The 25,236-nt window shown below is 46.5% G+C and overlaps 2 protein-coding genes across 2 annotated transcripts; one reads left to right on the top strand and one right to left on the bottom strand.

The window, feature by feature from the left end:
• Nucleotides 1-346: 346 nt before the first annotated feature.
• TUBG1 (tubulin gamma 1) lies at nt 347-5,032 on the bottom strand. Its single transcript, XM_043904666.1, has 11 exons — nt 4,864-5,032; nt 4,432-4,544; nt 4,061-4,228; nt 3,135-3,203; nt 2,764-2,843; nt 2,214-2,340; nt 1,921-2,007; nt 1,674-1,823; nt 1,167-1,319; nt 922-1,083; nt 347-742 (listed from the first exon to the last, which is right to left on the bottom strand). Exons 1-11 carry the CDS (start codon nt 4,910-4,912, stop codon nt 545-547), a joined length of 1,356 nt encoding a protein of 451 aa, XP_043760601.1. The 5' UTR covers nt 4,913-5,032; the 3' UTR covers nt 347-544.
• Nucleotides 5,033-5,218: 186 nt separating this feature from the next.
• On the top strand, nt 5,219-24,929 carry RETREG3 (reticulophagy regulator family member 3). The gene is made up of 9 exons (XM_043904665.1): nt 5,219-5,571; nt 16,553-16,659; nt 17,750-17,780; nt 18,688-18,814; nt 19,459-19,543; nt 20,350-20,487; nt 21,494-21,576; nt 22,219-22,351; nt 22,745-24,929. Exons 1-9 carry the CDS (start codon nt 5,333-5,335, stop codon nt 23,200-23,202), a joined length of 1,401 nt encoding a protein of 466 aa, XP_043760600.1. The 5' UTR covers nt 5,219-5,332; the 3' UTR covers nt 23,203-24,929.
• Nucleotides 24,930-25,236: the final 307 nt, after the last annotated feature.

Below are 25,236 nucleotides of genomic sequence, written 5' to 3'. Positions count from 1 at the left end.
TGGTGGGGGTGGTGGCCGCAGGCCTGCTGCTGTGATGCCCAATGGGACATTCAGATGTGGGAATGTGAAACTGGCGAATGATCACCATATGGGGAGGAGGAGGGTGGGAGGAACTGGGATACAGAGTGTTATGAGAGCAAGGCAGTGTTTGTGGGCCTGTCTACCCTGAAAAGGAATGTCTCGCCCATGTTCTCCAATACTAGACAGGGGAAGGAAAAGCTGGGGGAGGCCATTTGCTTAGAGTTGAAGGTGTATGAAGTAGAGGAAGACCCCGTCAGAATGATGGAGAAAGAACAGGCACCCCCCCCCACCCCCATTTCCCCAAGCCTTCAAAGAGTCCAGCGACTTGATTTATATCCAGTGCTTTATTAAACATGAACAGTCTCACAAGGAGATTACATGTGTCCTCAGGTCAACAGAGAGTATGGGTATATGTGTTGGTAAGAAAGAGGTGCGAGGTCCCTGATCTGTGCTCTGAGGGGTGGTCAGTCAGGCAGGGCCTGGGCCAACCAGTAAGGCAGATGAGGGTCCCTGTCTGGAGGACTCACTGCTCCTGGGTGCCCCAGGAGATGTAGTCTGGCCTTGTGGCTGCATGGTACTCATCGATGAGCTGCTGCACAATCTCCCTGGATGTGTCCAGTTCATCAAAGTTCTCCTTGAAGATGTCCTCCTTGCGGAACTGCTCCAGGAAGGCCTCCCGCTTCCGCAGCTTGTCGTACTGGCGACAGGTCCGCTCGAAGAGCTTCGGGTGTACAGAAAGGACTTAGATTGGACAGGGGTCACAGGGAACTTCAAGGAACCATGTGGCCCAGAGAGCCAGGAATCAAGGCTGGGCTATCCCCACAGTAAAAAAGCCAGAAGCAGGGGCAGCAGGGCTGTAAAGAGATAAGGCACCACCAGGAAGATGACTGTGGGGCTCACCGAGGAGATGCTGGTGTGGTTGGCCATCATGAGCCCACTGACCCTGTGGGCAGAAGGCAGGTAGGGAGACTTCCTAGACAGGGCCACCTGGATGCTGGCGGGGCCCCACGGGATGAAGTTGGCCAGTTTCCGTTCCCGGATCCTCTGCAAGCTCTTGTGGACCTGGGGTGGGCACAGGGATGGTGGTGGTAGCCTCTCCTCTACCCCTGTGGGCTCCGGAGGTAGAACGAAGGGGCCTCACCCACCTGGGTGGGGTCCACCTCCCCCTGGATGATGTTGAGGATGGCGATGTAGCAGTGGTTGGTCTGGCGATCCCGACCTGTGGACACCATCACGTTCTTGGGCTGCAGCAGTCGCCTCATGACATCCAGGACTGTGGTCTTCCTCACGCTGGCCACCTGAGGGGAGAGGGGCCACAGGGCAGCCCGGTACTCAGAGTAAAGTCAAGAGACACATGGACAGAGAGCACGAGGTGACGCACAGCCCCATCAGATGCGGGGGAGCCTGGTCTCTCTGGGGAGTGGCCTTAGATGCAGGTCCTCACTGAGGGATCAGAGATCTCAGTCCCCCAGAGCTCAGCTAACTCATGTCCTTGTGCAGGAGCATCAGCAGACCCCGTACAGCCCCGGCCCTGCAGGGTGCCACAGGCAGGGGGAGAGGAGAGCGAGTCAGCCAGCAAGCAGGGCCTCCGGGTGCAGCCGAGAGAAGGGAAAGGCTGGTCAGGGCCTGCTGGGCCCGAGGGCTGCTCTTACCGACTGGTCCGTGGTGAGGGGCGTGTAACCCGTCATGAGGAAGTGGAGCCGTGGCGTGGGGATGAGCGAGGCGATGAGGCCGATGAGGTCGTTGTTCATGTAGCCGGGGTAGCGCAGGGTGGTGGTGCTGGCTGACATGATGGTGGACACCTGGGGACAGGGTGCCGGGTCACGGGCCTTGTCCTGGGGGCCTCCCTTCCCTAGATGGTGCTTCGGGAAGGAGGGAGTCCAGGAGTGGGGGGCTCACCAGCTGGTTGATCTGGGAGAACGAGGGATTCTGGATGTGCAGGCGGTCTGTGGCGATCCGGTTCAGGGCCGTGTTGTCCAGCACCACCTGTGGGGACAGAAGAGGGTGACAGATTTAGGAGGACAGAAAGGACAGGAGCTCTGCCTGCTGCTTCATCGCCAGAAAGACCCATCCAAAAGACTTGAACAAGACTGGGGCACAGGAAGGTTCAAGACGGGACTTTTAAAAATGCATGAAAAGGATGAAATAGACAGGGGGGTTGGGAGTGGAGTAAGCGAGACTCCAGGACTTACCACACAGTCGGCGTTCTGGGTCAGCCTCTTGAGTGTGAGCAGTGAGTTGTAGGGCTGGACCACCACATCGCTCATCTCGTCCTGGTTGGGAAACACTGAGTATGTCTGCACCAGCTTCTTGGGGTACCTGGGGGTGTTTGAGAAAGGATGGTCAAGGGCAACAGACTGAAGGCTTGGTAAACTTGGGGCTTCTAATGACTGTCAGGATGGGGAAAGTGGGGTTCGGGTCATAGGAGAGCAGAAAAGGGAGACTTGACTTTTGGCAGCCTGTAACCCAAAAGGGGGCTAGGGCAGAGAAACATCTTAGGACCTAGGGCTCTAACTCCAAATCAGGCTTACTCCCTGAATCTTCATCAAAGATCAGGATTCTAGACTCTGATTCCAACCACTGGGAGTGTGCTTGGGTTCCTGGTCATTGTACCTTTCCTTCCTCAATACAGCAGGGAATGGAAGGGCCCTTTCCTGCTCCAGTGAATGGGAAGGTTTTATCTGGAGGGCCTCCCAGTCACCTGGGAAACCAAATCCTCTCAGCCTTTCAAAACAGACTTACCTGTCGTTGAGCCGTTCTAAGAGGTAGGAGCCCAGGCCAGAGCCTGTTCCCCCAGCGATGGAGTGACACAGCACGAAGCCCTGCATGGGGAAGGGGCGGTCAGTGTCTAGGTTTCAAGTGGCAGGATTTCCAATTTTACCCATCTCATAACTTCTTGGACTCCTATCTTCCCAGGACCTCTCCTCCACTGCGCTCCCCCCACCCCCCATTCACAGATTAGGAGACTCTTCGTTGTTTCCAACAGGGCCCTGTGGCTTCTGTCCAGTGCAAAGGTTACAGGGGGAGGGTCCCACACCTAACAGATGGCTTCTAAACGGTGTTGTCGAGCCTTCCCCATGCTGGCCCCCCACCGGCATTCCTGAGATGCTCACCTCTAGGCTGTCGCTGCCATCCGCCTCCCGGTCTATGATGTCAAAAATGTCCTCATGGATCTTCTCTCCCTGTACAGACATGGAGGGGCATCAGAGTGGGACAGGACTAAGGGACAAGGACTTTGACCTCAGAATAGCCACCCTCCATTCACCTTATAGTACCTAAAAGTCCTTTTTTGGAAAACAGTGGTCCTGCCTTTTGTTTGTACTGAGAGGTAGTACAGCCTAGTGGTTATGAGCAGGCCCACTACATCCAGACTGCCTGAATGCCTATATTAGCTCTAGTTCTAGTTAGTCGGGTGACTCTGGGCATGCTACTTCATCTCTCTGTACCTCAGTTTCCTCCTCTGTATAATGAAGGTACTAATACAGGTCCACAGTCCCTTATCTAAAATTCTTGGGCATTATGTTTCATACTTCAGATATTTCAGATTCTAGGAGGGCTATATGGTGTGTATAACACAGGAACACCAGTGGGGCGGGGGTCTGAGGGGCGCTAACCAAATACATTAATATTTCTGCAGTGAAAGGAATGAGAAGTGGCAGTAAGTTGAACAGAAACTATAAACTAGCCTATCTTTACTGAGATTTGGTTTTGCTGCTAAATGAGTAGTTAAAAATCCTTTTGGTTTCAGAGTTTTTTGGATTCTGGAAACCTACAGACACTGTGGACCTGTAGTACCTACCTCTAGGATTGTTGGAAGGTCTGGGTAAGTTAATTTATGTAAAACACTAACTATGGCCTGGCACCCGGCATGAGCCAAGTGCAGTCTCTTATAACTATTACATAGTTCACTCAGAATCTTCTCAGTCACATCTCTCTCTCCACTCATATATCCTCCATCTGGTTTATCTTCTCTTTAGGAAGTCATAGGGCCAGTCCCCACTTAGGAGTGGAGTTCTTCTGCCAGGGAACAGCAAATGACCTGGGAGAATCCGCTGGCCCAGTTGTTGCCAGCTCCTCCTCCATGCTCCGACAGGTAGATGTTCTCTGGGTTGTAGAGCTTGGCATAAGGGGAGTTGAGGATGGAGTGGATCACCCTGGGCTCCAGGTCCAGCAGCACTGCCCTCGGGATGTAGTGCTCATCGTCTGCCTGTAAAAGGGAGTTTAGGAGGGGCCCAATCAGCTAGGGCCTGCCCAGTCCTCCAGTCCTCCCAACCCTGGTTCCTGCCTCCCTCCCTCTTCAAGCCAGCCTCCCTGGCTCCTCTGTCCAGTGGGCTTCCCAATACCAAGCCACTGCCCTTCCCTTCAGAACCCCTGGGCCACTACCGGCCCTGGCTAAGTCGCTGGGGGCACCTGGTAGAAAAAGACGTCCTTGCGATCAGTGCCCTCGGTGGCGAACTCCTCCACGATGCCCTCGGGGCTGATACCATGCTCGGCGCACAGCTGTTTCCAAAACTCGAACCCAACTGACGGGAGGGACGCGGGCGGGAAGAAAGAGGATATCTGGGTCTGGGCAGGTTCCAACTAGGAGCTGGGGGACTCAATGCCTGGGTCCAGTGATAGGAAGTCAAGCTTCGGGAGTCTCCCGTGTCAGAGGAAAGGGCAGTATATCAGCGACTGGGCAGAGGAGGGCCCCTTGGGGTTGAGCAACTGGATACTGGGTCAGGCATGTCCCACCTTTCGGAGAACTACGATTCTGGGGGCAGATGGAGTTCAGGATCCCACAGCGAGATCCCACAGAACCTAAGAAACCCTGGCTAGTGGAGGGGCCGGAAGTTCGCTCACTCTGATTGCCGCACTGGCCCAACTGTAGGGTGATGATCTCCCTCGGCATCTCTCCTCTGGCAGCTGCGTTGCAGCCACTCTCTACGGCAAAGATACCGCTCTCGCCACAGAAAAGCTGCCGCTCCCGCCAGCAAAGCCGCCGCTCGCTAGCCCGTCGCACTGCGCAGACGCCAAAACTCGCCCCGCCCACAAACTTCCTCTGTTCCAATGAAAACTGAGTTCTGGCGAGGGCACTTCCTTACTCGTTCGGCTTCAGTCCTGCGGACTACGCGTGCGCAGCTCCTGCTTGGGGCGCCGGGGACGTAATTTTGACGCAGTGTTCTTCGTTCTGGGATGTACGCGACCGAGAGCCTTCGCGCAGGCGCGCTGTGGAGGGATGCGGCCTCCCTCGCTGTTTCGCGCATCTGCGCAGTTGGTATTATTGTGACTGTCGGGCCGTGGCCCCGGATGTTGTGGCTGCCGGGGGGAGATGGCGGAGGCAGAGGGGGTGGCCGAGGCCCCAGGCCCAGCCTCGGGTCAGACTTTCAAGGGTCGCCGCCCTATGTCTGGCTCCTGGGAGCGGGACCAGCAGGTTGAGGCGGCGCAGCGGGCCCTGGTGGAGGTGCTGGGGCCTTACGAGCCTCTGCTGAGCCGAGTGCAGGCAGCCCTGGTGTGGGAGCGGCCAGCCAGGAGCGCCCTGTGGTGCCTGGGGCTGAACGCGGCTTTCTGGTGAGAGAACTGGATCCTCGGAAACCCTCCGAGGCGCGAATTCGTCAGGTTTCTCTAAGGCTCTATCTCTCGCCTCCTTTGTTTCCTTCGCTGCACTGGCTCCTACCTGTACCTGCCTAATTTTGCCTCACCTCCTTCCACTCTTTCCCGCCTGAAGCTCTGGCACCGCAGTTCTTAGGGCCTTCCAGTTGTTTCCCTTGCTTTACGTGCACCCTCGCCCCGCACATCTGGCAGGAGCTTCTAGTAACATCATGAGCCGCTCACAGTGCATTTTTAGCCAAGGGAAGCTGTGTCCTGTTAAGGCCATCACCTCCCTTCTCTTGTCTGCTCAACAGTTTCGAGATCTTAGTACTTATTGTTGGGGTAGGTGAGTAAGGCGTGAAATCTTGAAAAGGGATCCATAGGTGTAATAAGGAAACAGGCTTAAACGATCTGAATTAGCATGTTAGACAGACATCCTTTTGCCCACTCAGGAAGTTCGCGAAGTCTGAGAGTCCGTGAGAGCCTCCATAACTGCAACTTGAAAGAAAATTACAAGCTTTTGAAGACAGTTATGAAATAGTGATTGTGGGATTTCACCCATTTCAAAGCCACTTAAGACGACTTCTCCGTGTTCCAAGGAATTAGAGAGGCATCCTTCGCCACGGTTTATATGCAAGGAAATTGAGGGTGCCTAAGTGTTTGTTTTTCTGAACTGGGATAGTAGGGCTAAAAATATGCTTAAAGAATCTGTCTGTGTCATGCTGTGTGAAAAAGGAACTGCTGCTTCCCTGAGTTGTCATCTCCTGAAGTGAACTTAGGTCTTCATAGAATCTGCCAAGCAGAGCTTGTATTTATTCATAACTAGGGAAGTATTACTGATCAGATTCCAAGGGAGCTCAAGTATTGGTGGGGGCGGGGGGGCTTTTACAGCTGAATGAAAAATAAAGCAGTTCTGGATGAGCTTGAAACAAAACAAAATGTGTGTTTCCAAAACATAATTGTTTTTGCTAAAAATATCTTTCCTCTTGAAATTCTTGGTCTTAAAACCAAAATATTTGTTATTCTTTGAAAGAACGTTTTCAGTGAGCTGGAGCAAAAGAAATAATTCCAAGTTCATTGACAGGAAGACACACTGCGGAGGTATATATTACATTAATTGTCTCCTGGTTTGAAGGAGACTTGGGTTAGAGGTGTCATAGCAGTCTCTGGTATCTGTTGCTTCTAGAGTCTTGAGCCAACTTGATAAACTTTTCCTCCAGGATTCTTCGTTTCTTTTTGGTAGTGCTTCTTCCTTGATCCCCAGGTACCTACTCTCTCCCAGGCTCTCTGTCAGAAAACTTTTAAGTTGTAGCACCTCATTCTGGAGCATTTCCCCAAATGACCTTATCTTCTTTTCCTCTCACCTCCACATCCCAGACCGTAGCCCCAGACCATTAAGTCAAAACTTCCTTGCCTACAATGGGATTGTATTATTAGGAAAAGAGCTGATCATGAATCAGTTTGTATTAAAGTGTGACTGATGTATAAAAACATTGGCAGCATTTAAATGAATTCTGATAAAGCAAGGGTTTATTAATGCAAATAGATCAGTAGCATGTATGTTGTTATTTTTGAGGAGAGGACCTTCCACATGATCCTTGCCTGAGAAAGATCTTCTGGGTAGAATGTGGGGTGGAAGTCTGCTCATACATGTGTTTAAATGTTACAGTTACCTTTAATTTGCTGGTTCCCAACAGCATTTACTTAAGTTTACTAATATGCTATGTTTAGAATGTCACATCCCTTTCTCCTACTCCTGGGTCTCTTAATGCATTGATGCCAATCGGTCTTTATCTCTGGCATTTCCTGATAGCTTGCCTGCTGTGTATCCAGTAGGCATTTACTCTTGTTACATTCCCATCAGGCTCTAAGTAGGTGGGGGAGAGATGTAGCAAAATGAGGGTGTGACTCTTGAGAGTGAAAGAACAACTGGGTGTACCATTTATGGAGAGGACTCATACCTGTGAAGGTTACAAAATGGACTGACTGATGGTGGGAAGGATCCAGAAGTGAGGGTTGTTTAGCATTGGAGTTCACAGGGTGGTTTCTCCTAGGAAATGAGCTTCCGCGGAAGGTGATTTGACGTTCACAATAAAAGTCAGACCACATTCCAGTAGCATCAAATTGAATATGGGTGTAGATATTTTGCTTAGGAATGTCAAAGAGTAATTGCTTTGTTCTCATTTCATTTAAAAAGGTATTTAGAAAATGCAGGTGGGTCTTGGGTGCAGGTTACAGAGAAATCAAATCTGAAGTAATTTATTTTTCGGTACTTGTTTTGAATAATGATACATCATTAACTGAGGTGTTTTATACATTTCGAGGTATTAGAAGACTGAATAGGAGTACAAACAAATCATCAGAATTCAGGTAGGTAGCTCTTAACTTTCAATGTTCTATCTTCTCAGTTGAGGTTTTCCTGTACCTGTGAATGTGCCCTCTTACATTTTAATAAAGAACATAAAAGAGAGGGATAGATGAGATGCCTCACTCCTATAGTATTTCAAGGCTTTCCTTCTTATTTTCCAGTTCCAGAAAAATTATAGTGATTGTGGTCTTTAGCCTATATTGCTCCTTGCTTCACTTATATTTTTTCTAGTATAACAACAGAAATATCAGGCCTTCCTTATCAATATCAGGCCTGTATTTTCATTAGCCTCAACACCACCTGTAAATGAGTGATTTGGGGGAAGAATATCTGAGTCAGCAAGAATCTATCCTGACAGGATAAGAAAAGAACAGGTTGTAGTAACTTTTTGGTTGGACTCATTCCTAGGAGATAAGGGAAGGATAAAGGAGCCCCCGAAAGGAGTGTGAACTCTAAACCCTTGCACTGCCTCCTATGAAAAGCACGTGGTTCAAGGGGGTTGGGGACTAGGGGTGGGAGGGGCAGATGACTGCTGAGCTCTCTTCCAGTTTTTCACATTCTGTGATTCTAGGTGGTTAGGAATATTGATTTAGAGCAGTCCACAAACTTTTTTTTCTTTTTGATAAGATCTCTGTTGGGATCTGTTTTTAGAGTCACTAGTCTGAGTTAACCATTCTGTATTTTAGGGGGTATTTGGAGAAGGAAATGGCAACCCACTCCTGTGTTCTTGCCTGGAGAATCCCAGGGACGGTGGAGCCTGGTGGGCTGCCATCTGTGGGGTCACACAGAGTCGGACACGAATGACATGACTTAGCAGCAGCAGCAGGAAATTCTTGTTTTCGCAATGGGATAAAGGTGATTCCCCTCCCTGAATACCCCCAAGTGAAAAAATGACCCAAGAAGTGATTATACAGCAACGCTGATTTAAAAGGTTACAATTTGAGGGGGAAAAAAACAGTAGTGAGAGATAGGAAGTGGAAGGGAGGGCCTTTTAAGTAGAGGCATTTATTCTGTGAAAAAACAATATGTACATCAAATTTCAGATGAAATCTATTGAGCAGATGTTTCTGATGATAGTCTTTGGAGGGTTCTTCTTGCATTTGGTAGCAGGAAGGACTCCCAGAGATGCCTCGTTGTTGTCGCTAAGTCGTGTCCAGCTCTTTGCTACTCCATGGACTGTAGCACGCCAAGCTTCCCAGTCCTTCACTGACTCCCTGAGCAGGGAGGATTCCCAGAGATGCCTTGGCTTCCTTTTTTTTTTTTTTTTCTTTTTGCCTTTGTTTTGCCAAAGTTTTTATCTGTTCTCATTTTAAGGTTGGGTGCTTTCTGTCCATTAACATAACGTGGGTCGTTTGCAGCTAGCTGGTTTCATTTCTGGTTTTGTACAGGCAGCAACCAGCTCTACATGATATAGGTTGCGTTAATTTTTTTTTCTTTCTAATTTACCAGTGACTGGCTCATTAACCAGACAGCCGCAAGTGCTGTATAATAATGGGCTTTCTGTCCCTATAGGATGGGCTGCTTTGTTCTGAAGTGCCACTGAGAGAAGCTTACTCTGTAATAACAAAGAAACCCAGAAATAGTATCTTCTTTGATTGAAAATAGACATGTGATCTTTCTTTTGTTTATGATTATAGCAGACTCTAATTTACCTATACTAATGATGAGGATCCATGCTATAGTTGACCTCAAAAAATTGTTTCTTTTTGGAATTTCTCATGATTTTTCTGGACACCAGACTGTTTTTCTAATAAGTATTTTATTTAGACTGATAGTTAATTGAATTTTAGCCCCTAGTAAAGGGGGTGGATAATTTATAAAAGGACAAAAAAAAAAACAATAATAAATCAATGGATATATACATTTTTACTCATTAATAATACAAAATCTAATATAAGTGGCAGTGAGTTACTAATTTCTGCTTATTAGGTTTTTAAAAATGATAGTATTTAATTCTGGGCAAAATATGGGAAATCTGGTGTATGGTTGATAGGAATATGAATTTGACAACCTTTCTGGAAACTAATTTGACAACAGTATTAAGATACTTAAAAAGTTACTACCTTTTCAAGGGCTGGGAGAAATGGGGAGTGATTGCTAACCGGCATGGGGTTTTTTGGGGAGTGATTAAAATGTTCTAAATCAGATAATGATGATAGTTGCAACTCTGAGATACCAAAAAACACTGAATTTGACTGTTTAAAAGGTGTATTTTATGGTATGCAAACTGTATCTCTGTAATGCTGTTAAAATAGTTAATGGTTTTTGACCTAGTACTTCCATTTAAAGTAATCATAAGTAAGGTCAGATTTATGCTCAGAGATACAGAGTTCAGCTTTATTTTATTACATCAAAAATTGGAAGCATCTCAGTTCAATTAGGGAAAGGTTTAAAAAGTAATTGTATCTGGGTATGATGTAATCATCCTTAAGCTGTGAGTGCTTTGCTGGTGATAAAGGAAAACATCTGTGGATTTTTAAATGAAGGAGAACGTTTTTAAACCAGGTACTCTATCCTTCCATGGAGTACTTTATATGTGAATATTTTTTAACTGAAGGGAATAATCTCTCGCTATTTTGGGATATGTGTGTGGATAACGAGTTGTTTATTTTTTAAACTTTTTACGGTGGAAAATTGGAAAACGTATATATAAGCAGGCAGAATAATATTATGCATCATCACATACATAGCTTTAAAAATGTTCAGTTCTTAAAAAAAAAAGTTCAGTTCTTGGCCAATTTTGTGTCTCCTATGCCTCAGTCCTTTTCCACCTCCTCCTTTCTTGTTTTCAGGCAAGAAACCAGTTTGTCCTGTAGAGTGTCCTACAGAGTGTATTTTGCTGATTGCATCCCTGTGGCTTAACACGTTCCTCTGTGCTCTCCTGTGTATTTCCTGTAAATTGGTAGCTGAATCTAGAGGCTTGACCAGATTTAGGGTAAAAAAAAATTTTTTTGGCAGACTGGTAATAGTGTATTAATTTTATTTTCTTCCTTAGTTATGAACTATATTTTCTGAAATTTCTTCTACAACCATGCTTGCCATTAGAAGTTAAAAAAAAATAAATATCATTAAGGAAAAGTCTATTGTGAGCCTCCTACAATTGGTAGAAGGAGTAATGGGCTATGGGCAATAATCAAATTAAATAATTCACATGTGAATATCCAGAGTTGCCTGCAATTGTAGTTGTTTTTGCTAAGTTGGAAAGTTCTCATGATGATTATAGTTGCTGAAAAAATGTTTTGCATGTTGTCTTATCCAGCTTGTACACTGTTATATCTGTATGTGAATTTTTGGGCTTGCAGAAATAGACATTGGAGGACGAAACTAATCCAGAGGAATCCTCCCTTATTTGTCTTCTTTTCTTTCTTATACCAATCTCACAAGTATTTTATCTTCAATGATATCTTGTCCTTGTACATAGTTGCAGAGTTGGTTATTTTTTTAACAGGTAGGCATCCAGTGCAGTTCAGTTCAGTCGCCCAGTTGTGTCTGAGTCTTTGCAACCCCATGGACTTCAACACGCCAGGCTTCCCTGTCCATCACCAACTCCCAGAACCTACCCAAACTCATGTCCATTGAGTTAGTGATGCCATCCAACCATCTCATCCTCTGTTATCATCCAAGTTACCTCCATAAAATAAAAGTATAATGTGACTTAAATATATCCCAAGCACACCAATCTGAGAGTGATATTTCCTTTTGTTTAAGAATTTAGTATTGGGGGTGGAAGGAAAGGTGTACACACTACACTTATCCATATTCTTTTATGTTTGATAGACCCCTAAAGGAATTAATAACATTTGATGTTGTCTTCTCTGATAGTTCAGTTGGTAAAGAATCCTCCTGCAATGCAGGAGACCCAGTTCGATTCCTGGGTCGGGAAGATCTGCTGGAGAAGGGATAAGCTATCCACTCCAGTATTCTTGGACTTCCCTGGTGGCTCAGCTGGTAAAGAATCGCCTGCAATGCGGGAGACCTGGGTTTGATCCCTGGGTTGGGAAAATCCCCTGGAGAAGGGAGAGACTACCCACTCCAGTATTCTGGCCTGGAGAATTCCATGGACTGTATAGTCCATGGGGTTGCAAAAAGTCAGACATGACTGAGTGACTTAAAATTTTGGGGCTTCCCTTGTGGCTCAGCTGGTAAAGAATCCACCTGCAATGTGGGAGATCTGGGTTTGATCCCTGGGTTGGGAAGATCCCCTGGAGAAGGGAAAGGCTACTCACTCCAGTATTCTGGGCTGGAGAATTCCATGGACTAGTCCATGGGGTTGCAGAGTTGGACACGACTGAGTGACTTTCAGTTTCACTTTCAGGTACCTTGGAGGGGGCTTCCCAGGTGGCGCTAGTGGTAAGAAGCTTATCTGCTAGTGCAGAAGATACAAGAGATGCTGGTTCAATTCCTGGGTTGGGAAGATGCCCTGGAGGAGGAAATGGCAACCCACTCCAGTACTCTTGCCTGGAGAATTCCATGGACAGAGGAGCCTGGCAGGGTTCATAGGGTCCCATAGAGTCAGACACAACTGAAGTGACTTAGCATGCATTCACGTAGGTACCTTGAAGAGGTCAACTCTGGTGGTTTGAGGTGAACTTTCCATTAAGATTTTATCTATATGGAAGAAGCTATTTTTCCAAGAATTGTTATTTTACATGGGGCTTCCCTCACAGCTCAGTTGGTAAAGAATCCACCTGCAATTCGGGAGACCCTGGTTCAATTCCTGGGTTGGGAAGATCTGCTGGAGAAAGGATAGGCTATCCACTCCCGTATTCTTGGGCTTCCCTTGTGACTCAACTGGTAAAGAAACTCCACCTGCAATGTGGGAGACCTGAGTTCAGTCCCTGGATTGGGAAGATCCCCTGGAGAAGGGAAAGGCTACCCACTCCAGTATTCTGGCCTGGAGAATTCCATGGACTGTATAGTCCGTGGAATCAAAGAGTCAGACACGACTGAGTGACTTGCACTTCACAGAAAAGCTCTTCTTCCTCTTAAGTTTCTGCAAGTTGGCTTGTTCATGGAAAGGTTATCCTGTGTCTGGCTCTAAAATTGCATTACTGACCAGGATTAATCCTTTCTCACTCTCTTTTCCTGTGTTGTCTTACCATTTCAAATCCCAGCTTAGATGTCCTCCTTGTTATTGTTATCTTGTCATGCTATGTTACAAACATGTACTGACATAAATCCACTTGAGAATAAGGTCCATGTGTTACTCTTTTCTGTAACTGGCCCACTTACCATAAGGCCTCAGCATATAGTAGGCAATTAATAAATGTTTGAATTGAGGTTGAAGCATAGGTGGGGGCTCTAACAGGCTACTAAAATAGTTCAGCTCTTGGAGAAACTGTGTTCTTACTGCCATCATCTTTGAAAAACTGACCTTTCTTAGGAAAGTTTAGTATCCTTTCCCTACCTCAGTTTGTATTTGCGTTAGCAGTTGTGACCTGGAAAGTGGAAATTGCAGATAGTCTGGATTGCCTCCCTAGAGAGTCCTCCCAGGTACTTCAGAGTACAGAGTCGTGCCACATCCTGCTGCTGGGACACAGAAGCAACAGCAGGGGGGAGCAGGTGCTCTCAGCCCTTATCCTTGGCCTTGTTCAACTTCCTAGCTTGTTGAGGTGATGAACTGACTTTGAAGAGATTAATGGCCTTGGGGCAGCTCTTGAGGCTTACTCCTGTTAAACTACTTTCATTCTTTAATTTCGTGTATAATTACAGTATCTTTGAAGTGATGGGGTGGAAATATTGGAATAAGGTTGCCATTAGTGACTGGGTTTCTCTAAGTTCTTGGTTTCTTCCATCCCTCATTTTTTGTATTGTTTAAAATACATAACATGGATTCATGTTTATTGAAAACAGTGCAAAACATCTAGAGACCGAAATTAAAGTTCCTCTGACAGTCCCTGAATGCACATATGTATTCATAGGTACACACAAATACAGCTTTAAAAAAAAAAAAACATAAGGATTATACTCTTAATATGGTATTCTGTGAATATGTCAGGTCATTAGGTAATGTGTTGTGTTGAGATGATAAGAGATACGTTTATAACCATGAATGATCTCTTGGTCATCCTTATTCTCGTTTGATCAGTTGCTGTGATGATAGCTAATAACACTGCTCCTTTGTAAAACTGAATAGGACATATATTGGGCATATATAGGTGCCTTATTTGTATTTTCTTGTCTTTTTAGCAAGATCAACCATGGTATTTTTAAAGATAATTTTATTTGTTTATATTTGACTCTGCTGGGTCTTTGTTGCTGTGCAGGCTTTTCTCAAGTTTCGGTGAGCAGGGGCTACTCTTTCTAGTTGAGGTGCTCGGGCTTCTCATTACAGTGGCCTTCTCTTGTTAAGCAGCACAGGATCTAGGGCATATGGGCTCAGTAGTTGCAGCTTCCGTGCTCCAGAGCACAGGCTCAATAGTTGTGGCACACAGGCTTGGTTGCTCCACAGCATGTGGGATCTTCCTGGATCAGAGATTGACTCTGTCTTTTGCATTGGCAGGCGGATTCTTTACCACTGAGCACCAAGGAAGCCAACTACGATCCTTTTATAAGTGATTTAAGCATGTTGTTTCTAATACATACAAACATCCTGCATGATTTGTTATTGTTAATATCACATGTAGATGAGGAAACTGAGGCTTAAGGAGGTTTAAGCTAATTTACTCAAAGTCATACAACTAAGAATGCCTGTTCAGAGAAATAGACTCAAGTCAATCTAGCTTTAAAAGCCATACCTCACTGCCCTGCTGAACTGCTTCTCTGGTGATGCATTTGGCCTACTTCAATTCCTTGGTGGCTCAGTGTTAAAGAATCTGCCTGTCAGTGCAGGAGACATGGGTTTGATTCCTGGGTTGGGAAGATCCCTGGAGAAGGAAATGGCAACCCACTCCAGTATTCTTGCCTGGGAGATCCTATGGACAGAGTAGCCTGGTGGGTTGGAGTCCATGGGTTTGCGAAGAGTCAGACACGACTTAGCAACTAAACAACAACAAAGATCTTAGAACAGTTGTTTCTCAAACCATCTTCAGTGAAGGACTAGTGTTGTCATTTTCCCCAGTCTATATCTGATCAATATTTTTGTAAAATACAATATGAATAAGTTACTAGATAAAAAGGCACACAAAATACAAACCCAAATATATCCTTATGTTCGAAATTACTTGGTCAGATTACTATAAAAATTACTAGATTCTTGCTTTCAGTTTCTGTACTTACTTCCTGACAGTCTGGTAAAATCACTGGATACAGACACTCTGCAGGCACTGACTGCCCTGGAGGCTTTTGAGTTGGATCATAGAAAGACTCATAAGGACCAACCTTTTTTTTTTTTTTTTGTAAAAAAAACTTTATTGTGAAAGATTCTAAATATACACAGAAGTAGAGAGGAGAGCATAAAGAATTTCATGTACTCATCACCCAGCTTCAGCAGTTATCAACTCACAGTCAGTCTTGTTTCCTCTTCTTTCACATCCTTTGCCCCTTGCCAGGCTCTTGTTTTGACACAAATCCCAAATAGTATGTATCTCTAAAAGATAGGGACTCTTTAAAAACATAACTTCCATAATATCATCATATCCCCCCAAATTAACAGTAATTCCTTAATATTTTCAGATCTACTGTCAGTGTTCCGATTTCCCAAGTTTTTTGTAAACATCTCTTTATGGTTGATTCTTTCAAATAATTAGCTTTTCCTTCATTCTGTTAATGCAATACATTACAGTTGTTGATTTTTGTATCTTGAACCATCCTTGTGTTCCTGGGATGAATCCCTGGAATTAGTCATGGTGTATAATCCTTTTAATATGCTGCTGAATTCATGTTGATAATATTTTACTAAGGATTTTTGCCTCTATATTCATAACATGTATTGGACTATAGTTTTCTTGTAGTGTTTTGTCTGGCTTTGGTATCGAGTCAGGTTTTCTGGGAAGTTTGAGAAGGGTTGGTGTCGATTCTGAAGAACTGGTTTTTAGATGGAGCTTCAGTGCTCACTTTCTATGTGTCCTTGACCAAGTTGGTTCACTTTTTTGTCTTTGTTCCTTTGTCTGTGAAAGGATATCTGATTGAGTTAGCTGTTCTTTAATGCACTTCTGTCAGTTTATTGCCCTGAACCAGGGTCTGATTTTATAGAAAGATGTTTGCTTTCATCATAACAACTTGTTCAGTTTGAGAATGAATTTTGGGGATTCCCTGGCCGTCCAGTGGTTAGGACTCTGAGCTTTCACTGCTGAGGGCCCAGGTTCAATCACTGATTGGGGAACTCAGATCCCATAAGCCACGCAGTATGGCAGAGAAACCCCAAAACAGACAACAAAAAAGATGAATTTCTTCTTGAAATTAATAGAATCACAGACTTGAAAGTTGAAAGGGGCTCTAAGTTTATTTGATTTAGTCATTTGCCTTTGCAGAAGCAAATTCTTACCTCTACACCATAGGTAAAATAGCTAAAGTCCATTGAGTTTAAGTGATTTTTCCCAAGGTGTATAGCTAGCACTTAAGTCTGTTTACCACAGAACCAGTAGTGCACATATGGTCTTTTATGAAATTAGCTTAAGTGGATAATGATCTTCTCTTTTTCCTTCCCTTTAGGTTCTTTGCCCTGACATCCCTTCGTCTTGTGTTTTTACTTGCATTCAGCTCAATGATCATTGTGTGTATAGATCAATGGAAGAACAAAATCTGGCCTGAAATAAAAGGTGAGTTTGGTAGGATTTAGAACATTCTGAACTGGAAATGGTCTGTCATTTTTACCTGTAGTTTTAGGAGTTTCTGGAGGAGTATGTGGAGCTGGGAATAGCTTTTGAAGTCTGAATTATTTGCTTTAGGAGACACTTGAAGGGCTAGCGCCCCACCCGCAGTTCCTTAGAGCTGAGTTCTGTCCTTCCCATCATTGTTAAAGCTCAGGAAATCTGTATCCACCACCTGAGATATCCTTTCCTCCATAATTGGCGTGAGGAATAAATAGTCCTCAAGTTGTTAAATAATTTTCCTCATTGGATACTACATCATTACCAAGGCAGTATCAATTTGCCTCTCAGGAATTTCTGACTGATAAATAGGAGGTTAGGGGAGTAAGGAATAACAGTAGTTTTGGGATTTCAGAGCAAGGAGAGGAGTAAGAGTGGCATTACAGTTAGCAGAGGTAGGCAGCGGTAGGCTGGGCAGTTGATTTGGGTGGAGACTGAGAGTGAGGAAAATTGATGTAGGTTGGACATGTCATTTTTGAAGTGCTGGCAGAATATTCAAACCAGAGTGTACAGTTTTTAAATACATTCCCATCCTATTTTGCAGAGACTTCAAGGAATCATATAGTTCACCCACCTGTCCTATGGCTAGTGAATGTCAGAAGACTTTTCATCATTGATTGTAGTTAATGGGTCTCTTTTTAAAGAGAATAGCAGATATCCAGAGTTAAAGTAGTCATAACATGCCCTCGTGACCTGGCACACACTGATGCATAAGAGCAACCCAGACACACTTGAGGGGTGGGTGGGATGAACTTTTTCGTGTGCACCTTGGCTCTCAGCTGTAGTGATTAGAAGGGGCCCTAATGCTCCATTTGAATTCCCACCCCATCCTACCAGAGAAATGAGCAGGCACTAGCTATCATTTCCTTGTCTGTAGCTCCCTAACTGGCAGTGTAACATGGTATCTCCTTTTTATTGGCTATTACTGTTTTCCTTTTCCCCAAACCTATTAAAACTTGAGCTGTCAGACCAACAGCCTAACATTTTCATGTTTTGTTTTCCCTACCAACTAATGCTGGTGTTTGTTTTAATATTGTAGTGCCAAGACCCGACGCGTTAGACAATGAGAGGTATGGAATGCTAATTAAATCCCTTTTTGTTGCTCTGATTGATTCTCTTGTAATATTCTGGTTACAGGTTGTTAACTCCATGTTCTGGATACAAATTAGAAGCTGAGAACCTAGTCTGTTGCAGATAATCATTTTAACAAATCCTAAAGGCAGCAGTAGGTTGAGACGCTGAGTGTCCTGTGATACTTATAAGAGACAGTTCTGAGAAAGCAGCATTAGAGTGCTGACGTACCAAGGAATTATTCATATTCAGCCTGTGTAAAAACTTAGAGGCAACTTACCTCATTTGTCTCCGGGCTTTTATAAAAACGAGGTCATTTAGTGTTTTCTGTGACCTTCGGCCGTTTCAAGTTCCTGGTCAGAAAATACATTCATTTCTGGCATCAGCAAGCCAAAGATTCCTCTTGTGGCTTACAGCTCCTGCTTTCATTTTTGAGTTCATTCATGTCATGTGTTGGATTGTCTTTGCTGGGTTTATTTTGGTTTTGCTTTGTTTGTTTTCTCTCTAAGGGGCACATCCATTGCCTCCACCCCACCCGCCGCAGTGCCGTCAGACTGTGCTGTGCATTTTCTCCTGGATTGCAATCACAGTGAATTGCAATGGTCTGAGCACAGGAAAGATGCTTTTAAGCACAAAGGGCCTAGGAGCTGGTGGCAGGTTTACACATGTGGATTGGGCTGCTGGCTCATAGGGTGGAGTTGTCAGAACAAGTTTGCTCTCCTAGTCTTTAAATTCAAGTTTCAACCTGGAGCGCCAAGAAGAAAGTCATGCTTCACCTCTAGAGCACCTCGGGCTAGCCACTCCCCCACCCCTATTTAAACCCGGAACCATCGGCTGCCTTCAAAGTGAGATGGGGGGGAGCCCTCAGCACCCTCCTTTCACAGCTCCCCCTTCTCTTTCCTATAGCTGGGGCTTTGTGCACCCTCGGTTGCTCAGCGTGCCCGAGCTCTGCCACCACGTAGCTGAAGTCTGGGTTAGTGGGACCATTTTCATAAGGAATCTTTTGCTTTTCAAAAAGCAAAACCCAGGCAAGGTAAGACTTCCCTTTTTCAACTCTCATTTCTGGCTTCTCAGTTCAGTTCATGCTAAACTGAAATAGCCCTTTTACTACATATCCTCATTCAAGAAAGAAAAGACCATGGTGCTGGTAGAGACAAGGGAAGTCATAGGAAGGGGCTTCTGACCAGCCACTAGGACTAGGGCAAGAACTCGATGACTCCTTCAGGTGCTTGCCACTTAGATTAGGCCGTCTTCCTGCCCCAAGATGGGAAAGAAAGCTTGCTTGTGTGCATTCTGTGTCATATTAAACATGTGGTAGGTGGTTGAGGTTTTTATTTTACTTTGCCTTAAAAAAGCCCACCACCAGCACTTGTTTTCAGAGAGAATTTTTGGCTCAGTCCTATTCAAACCAGTTTCCCAGCATGAAAGGTGCAACCCTGTGGGGTTAGCCATGTGAGAGGAGTTTGAATAGGAGTGGCCGTGGTCCCTTTCCTCCCCAGCAGAATCCCCGTCGGACGCAGCAGTGGCAGGCTAGGTACGTGTCATTCTGACATGTCCACGCTTTATTCAGAGGTCATGAAAGTCATTTCAGGCACACCTCCATCTTATCTGCCTCCCAGCCCCACCCCATCCCCTGCCATACAGCAGAAACTTAACATTGTTTCCTGACACCCCTAGTTCTGCTTGCTGAGCTGTGGGATACTGACCTTTTTGGCTGTCTTGGGCCGCTACATCCCTGGGCTCCTGCTCTCCTACTTAATTCGTAAGTATGGTATATACCTCCCCCACAAGCTTAACCTACTCATAGCTTTTCTAGCCATAGCTAACTTTGTCTGGAGAGAGGACTTTTATATTTTGGTTTTCCAGGAAATGACCTTTTTATATTTTCATGTCCTGTTTAGAGTCATGAAAATACCTTTCTTCTTACCTATGCCAAGCTCCCCACATATAAAGTCCTTTTCTTACCAAGTTTTAGAAACTGACAAGGGTCCACAAGAAAGGACTGTCTGTTCCTATTTCAGGAGGGAATTTTTAGAGTCAGTTGTATTGTGTAACAGTAGAACATAACTCTTAGGATTCTGTTCTAGGTTCTGTTTACCCTGTAGGTTACTAGGTTCTGTTTACCCTGGAGCACTTCTCCCCCACCCCTGGAGCAGTTCTGTAAGTTTAGTTACTTCATATTGACATGAACTCTGTCTACTCGGGGCTGGAAGAACTGAGCAGTGATGACCCCGGTGATTGTATAGCAGAAGCTGGAATGATTTGTTGTGTAGTTGCTGAGGCACTGTTACCATTTGGTCTTGCTTATGCCTCAGCGACGCCCACGTGCAGGTGACAGCACGGGTTCTGCCCTTGATGTGTCAGCAGCACAGCCCACTGTGCACAACCCTGTCAGGGCTACAGAGTCTCTGACCCCAAAAGTCTTCACCTCGTGAAGATGACCTGCAGAATTAAACAGGACCGTTCCACACTAAGTGCCCCAGCCCTAAGGACACAAGGCAGAGGGACAGTCAGGGACTGTGCATGCGGCCCTTTGTCCATCTCACCACTCTTTCTCACTCCTCTCAGTTGTCACTGTCATGATGTGGCCCCTCACGGTGTACCACCGACTGTGGGACCGAGCGTACGTGTGGCTGAAGCCCGCACTGCAGCGGCTGGACTTCAGTGTTCGTGGCTACATGATGTCCAGGCAGAGAGAGAAGCAATGTAAGTGTCCAGGGGAGCCTTCCGTCCATTTGCGCAGTTTGGGGAGGAGAAGGAGAAGCCCATAGGTTTGGCATCGTAGGCCCTTGAACATGGAGAAATGGCATGTGGTTGGTGTGTAGGGGGTTGGTAGGTAAAAGTGATGATCTACTCTAGGGAAATCTCTTCAGGCTTACCAATTTTTCCCTTTGGAATTCTAGACACTCCTATTTTAAACAAATATGAGAAAAGTTCTCCCAAGTCATATAAAAGACAGTGAAGATATTCCCAGTGTTAGCTGCTTTTTATGAAGCCCATCCCGTGTGCCCAAGCACTGAGCTGGCTGCTCTGCATACGTTGTCTGTACAACACCCTTAAGAAGAGGGTGGTATTTTCCTTTTCTGGTTGAAGAAACTGAAGCTTATGGTTAGTAAATGGCAGAGTAGGTCTTTTAAACCCCTCAGCTGGGCCTCTTCACTCCTGAAAGCTGCCTTCCAAAAGTGATTGAAAACTGGCTTCAGAAGCCAAACATACTAGCCTGAGATCCTCCAACCCACAAACGACAATCGAGCGAACTTTTCCCTCTCTTCTGTGGTGTGGTCAGGTTGGATCTTAAGCCCCCTCGGCCTTCTAAGAGCCCTGCACATGGGTGCCAAGGCCCAGCTCCCCCTGACTCAGTCAGTTGAACTTCTCAAAAGCCTGATTCAGCCCAGGTGGAGTGTCTCCCTTTGCCTTCTCGGTGATAGTGTCCCCTTTTCACACTGATATCTGATCTGTTCTTAGGTGATCTTGAGGCTTGTTGACAAGTCTGGTAGTTGATCTGACCTGAACAAAAAGGGTTTCTTTCCTGTGTTATCATGTTATCAGCTTACCTTGCCACTTAGGCTCTGCAGCTCCTTCCTCAGACATCCTTATGTAGGTTTAAGGGGTTCATTCTCTTGTATTCTGACTTGAATGCCTTTGAAATTCAAAGAGGGCGGGAGTTTGCCCTCAAGGGAAGGTGTTCACGGCTTTTGCTCTTCCCACACAGTGCGGCGCCGAGCTCTCCACCCAGAGCACGCTGTGGACAACCACAGTGACAGCGAGGAGGAGCTTGCTGCCTTCTGTCCTCAGGTATCTGGGGTGTGGGAGCTGCCTCACTGGCCAGTTTTAGCTCCGTTTTTACCATCTGGTACTCCTGTTTAGACAGTAAACAGGTTTCCAAGCTCACTGTGGGCTCTCCAGGGACCCAGCTTTTTGCCTTTCTCCAAGGACCTCCCTGCCCCCAAGAGCAGTGAGGAGAGAAGCTAGTATTATATTGGGACTTTGTATGTAGATCTCAGTTTGAGTCTGGTAACCAGCACACCCTCTTCCATGTCGCCTTTTAACCCGTCATCAGGGCAGAACTTCTGCAACTGGCCTGATCACACTTAAAACAGCACAGCTTGCCTTAGGTCAAGCAGTAACCTGTGCACATCCTCCCAGCCATCTGTGAAAAGTATTCTCTGGGTCAGTTATTTGCATCAGAGTCTAAGTGGCTGGTTGACTGTCAACGCTGCTTTCCTTCCTGGGCTCAAGATTGATGAAAAGAGTGTCTTCCCTGGGGGAGCAGCCTGAAAGGGGTCAGGATTCTGACTAAAGTCGCCATCCATGCCTGGTTACACTGTTAGCCTTAGGCCTTTGGGGCCAGCTCACTGCTGAAGCTGTAAGTGGCAAATTGCACCTGTTTCTAATGGCACCGTTTCTTCATGCTTGTTGGTCTTGTCTTTTCCTCAGCTGGATGATTCCACTGTTGCCAGGGAACTTGCCATCACAGACTCCGAGCACTCGGATGCTGAGGTCTCCTGTACAGACAACGGTACATTCAACCTTTCACGGGGCCAAACACCTCTAACAGAAGGCTCTGAAGGTGAGAGGAACCTTGGACCCGAGTTGATACTGGCTCCGACTGTTGCCGCTCAGCTTTGCAGGCAGCAGGGACACTACCCCTGCCCTCTGTTTTCCGAGCTGTGGGTTAGGTGGTGGAGCAGCTTTAGGGGCATGGCTCCAGCCAGATGGCACTGCTGCTGCCCTGGAAGTCCTCAGTCCCTTAGTGGCCTCAGGATCGAAGCTCATGGGGGAGAAAGGGGAAGTTCTTTGGCCAGTAAAGGTAACAGCAGTCTATAAGTGGAGGGGGAAGGCTGACCAGTGCCAGAAACCCAGGGTGGAAACATTTGGTTATTTGGGGCTGACATGGTGGGGCTGGGACACAGGAAGGCCATACCACAGTTGCCATGTCTCAGACACTCCTCTGTTCTTGCAGACCTAGATGGTCACAGTGATCCAGAGGAATCCTTTGCCAGAGACCTTCCAGACTTCCCTTCCATTAACGTGGATCCTGCTGGCCTGGATGATGAGGACGATACCAGCATCGGGATGCCCAGCTTGATGTACCGGTCCCCGCCAGGGGCCGAGGAGTCTCAGGGCGCCCCTGCCAGCCGGGAAGAGGCCGCACTGCCGGAGCTTTTGCTTGGTGCCCTGCCTGCAGGATCCAACCTCACCAGCAACCTTGCCAGCCTGGTTTCGCAGGGCATGATCCAGCTGGCCCTGGCAGGGGCCTCCCAGCCAGGCCCGTCTGGCCCACCTCCCCGGAGAGCCGCCAGAGGTGTCCTCAGGGCACCCAGTTCAGACCTGGACACTGATGCTGAGGGGGATGACTTTGAACTTCTGGACCAGTCAGAGCTGAATCAGCTGGACCCTGCCAGTTCCAGGAGCCACTGAGGAGAGACTTCCTTTGGGGGGTCACTGTGGTTTAAGTTTTTTTTTCTCCCCATTCCACTTAAGGTGAAGGGGCAAGGGAAGAACCCAGGTCCCACCTTCTGAATTATATATGTATGCATGGTGGCCTGGCTGATGCTCAGAGGCCTACTGAGAGAGGATACTCACTCCCTTGCTATCGGCTGGATGCTGATATCTGAGCTCAAGTCACCGAAGTGAGAGTGTGCTCCCTTGAGGCACACTTCTCTCTATCAGGATGGTGGTACTTTTGGGGAACAAAGTAGTCAGGGGTATTGGTTCCCTTTTGAGGGGATGCTGCTGTGTGCTTCTAGGTCTGGATGCTCAGAGGCCCTCAGTGAACCGATCCCTTCCCTTCCTTCCTCTGTTTATCATCTCCCTAGAGCTCCAAGTCAGGCAGCTGGAAGAGGTTAACTGTCCTCTTTTGCTAAGCCATGGTTGATTTGCCTTTTTCTAAGCAAACTTGTCCTTTGGTTCTGCAGAGCAGGCCTGCTCCCCTTGCCTCAGCCCATCCTCATTTCTTGAGGCCTACCCCCTAGTGCTCCAGAATCTTGCTTGTGAAGTTTTAGAATGTGAACATGAGGTGTGGGTGGGCTTCTTCCACATTACTTTGGGCTGTGGGGTCAGTGGGGTGGGAGGGTGAACGCCTCTGTAGCTCCCCAACTCACTCATTGTTTTGGAGCTGGTTATTTTTGGTGCTGCTAACCCCTGGCTCCATTTGCCCATCAGCCTGAGCAACGAGCAAAGCAATACCATACCATTCCATACCCATTTCCGTGTTCCTGTTCCTTCCCCTGCTCCTCCTCTGGAGAAGCAATAATCCCACACAGGCGGTGTCAGAGTAGCACTTTACAGACGGCTCAGTGGCATTCATCCCAGGAGCCACCAGCTCTTCTTGCACCAGCTTTTACCCCCCTGTTCAGCTCCTTTAATAATTTTGTTTTCAACTGCTTCCCAGTTTGGCAGGGCCTCTTTTAAGATGAGCCCAGTTAGCAAGAATCTGTCTGTAATCAGCAGAGACCCCTGTATGGGGTATCTATATGCTACTGCCCCTAGTAAAAAATCATATGAGACAAAAACAAAATGATCATTAGTTCTAAACCCATGCCTCCCCAATCAGAGCTCAAGCCGAATTCTCCTAATCATCTTTCCCTCCACATAAATTAACCCTTTGCTGATCCTCAGGGACCACTCCCCCCAACACCCCACACCTGGGTGATGGATGTTGGACAGAGCCCGTTTTCACGTGCTGCAGGTGGGAGTGCGCTAATGTGTTTGCTCTTGGTTGATGGAGAAGGTAGAGGCCAAGGAGTGAAAATAGTCAACGGTGAGAGGAGAGAAGAGCTTGGTGTCTGTTTCAGTCACTTCCCTTTGTGTGAAGTTTAGAGAAACAGCCTCTCCCCCACTTTAGGGTTCTCAGACAAACTTTGGACACCTCTCTTCTCAGAGCCCAGATGTCTTACAGGTGAGCTCTGATGTGGAAGAAAACAGGAGGTGTGGGAAAGGAGTGGGATTTTGTGTGTTTGCATGAGTGTGTGTAGCTTCAAGCCTTGGGAGTTGGCAGGAGGGAGAAAAGGAAGGAGAGCAAAATCTTTGGAAGGTGTTTTTTGTACCTGCAGATCCTGCTCTGAATCTCCTTAGTCCTCCACTGTGAATCCGGATGGGGATGAGGGTGGGAGGGGTGCTGGGGAATAAATCTTGTATGAGAACAACCTTTAAGAGACTTAACGTTGAATGGTGTCAGCCTTGAAAGGTCTTGCTAATCTGAGATGTTATTAGAGGAGGTGACAGCCTCAAAGAAAGCCCAATGTGTGAGGGACCCACTTGACCATCCTTGGTTTTTTGTTTTGTGACGGCCAGAAAAATCACCATGATAGGAGGCTGCCCCCCATCTCCAGGAGAGCCCAGATAGGAGCATAACCGGCACTCCCGGCCGGCATCTAGCCTGCAGTTCCATCATTCTAATTCTTAATATTGTCCACTCAACGTGTGAAGAGGAGTACAGGTTTCAAAGGCTAG

The sequence above is a fragment of the Cervus elaphus genome, chromosome 5 (assembly GCF_910594005.1).
Source record: "Cervus elaphus chromosome 5, mCerEla1.1, whole genome shotgun sequence".
Taxonomy (NCBI): domain Eukaryota; kingdom Metazoa; phylum Chordata; class Mammalia; order Artiodactyla; family Cervidae; genus Cervus; species Cervus elaphus.
The sequence above is the reverse complement of the archived record's forward strand: the minus strand, read 5'-3'. Positions and strand labels throughout refer to the sequence as shown.

What these genes read in the sequence shown, in the direction of transcription:
- RETREG3 (XM_043904665.1), top strand. Translation starts at nt 5,333, where the DNA reads ATGGCGGAGGCAGAGGGGGTGGCCGAGGCCCCAGGCCCAGCCTCGGGT. An exon ending in AATCTGGCCTGAAATAAAAG is followed by an intron (nt 16,660 to 17,749) that starts GTGAGTTTGGTA and finishes TTAATATTGTAG; the next exon opens with TGCCAAGACCCGACGCGTTA. An exon ending in TCTAACAGAAGGCTCTGAAG is followed by an intron (nt 22,352 to 22,744) that starts GTGAGAGGAACC and finishes CTGTTCTTGCAG; the next exon opens with ACCTAGATGGTCACAGTGAT.
- TUBG1 (XM_043904666.1), bottom strand. Translation starts at nt 4,912, where the DNA reads ATGCCGAGGGAGATCATCACCCTACAGTTGGGCCAGTGCGGCAATCAG. An exon ending in GGGCCAGTGCGGCAATCAGA is followed by an intron (nt 4,545 to 4,863) that starts GTGAGCGAACTT and finishes CCCTCCCGTCAG; the next exon opens with TTGGGTTCGAGTTTTGGAAA. An exon ending in CCCTCACCACGGACCAGTCG is followed by an intron (nt 1,320 to 1,673) that starts GTAAGAGCAGCC and finishes CTCTCCCCTCAG; the next exon opens with GTGGCCAGCGTGAGGAAGAC.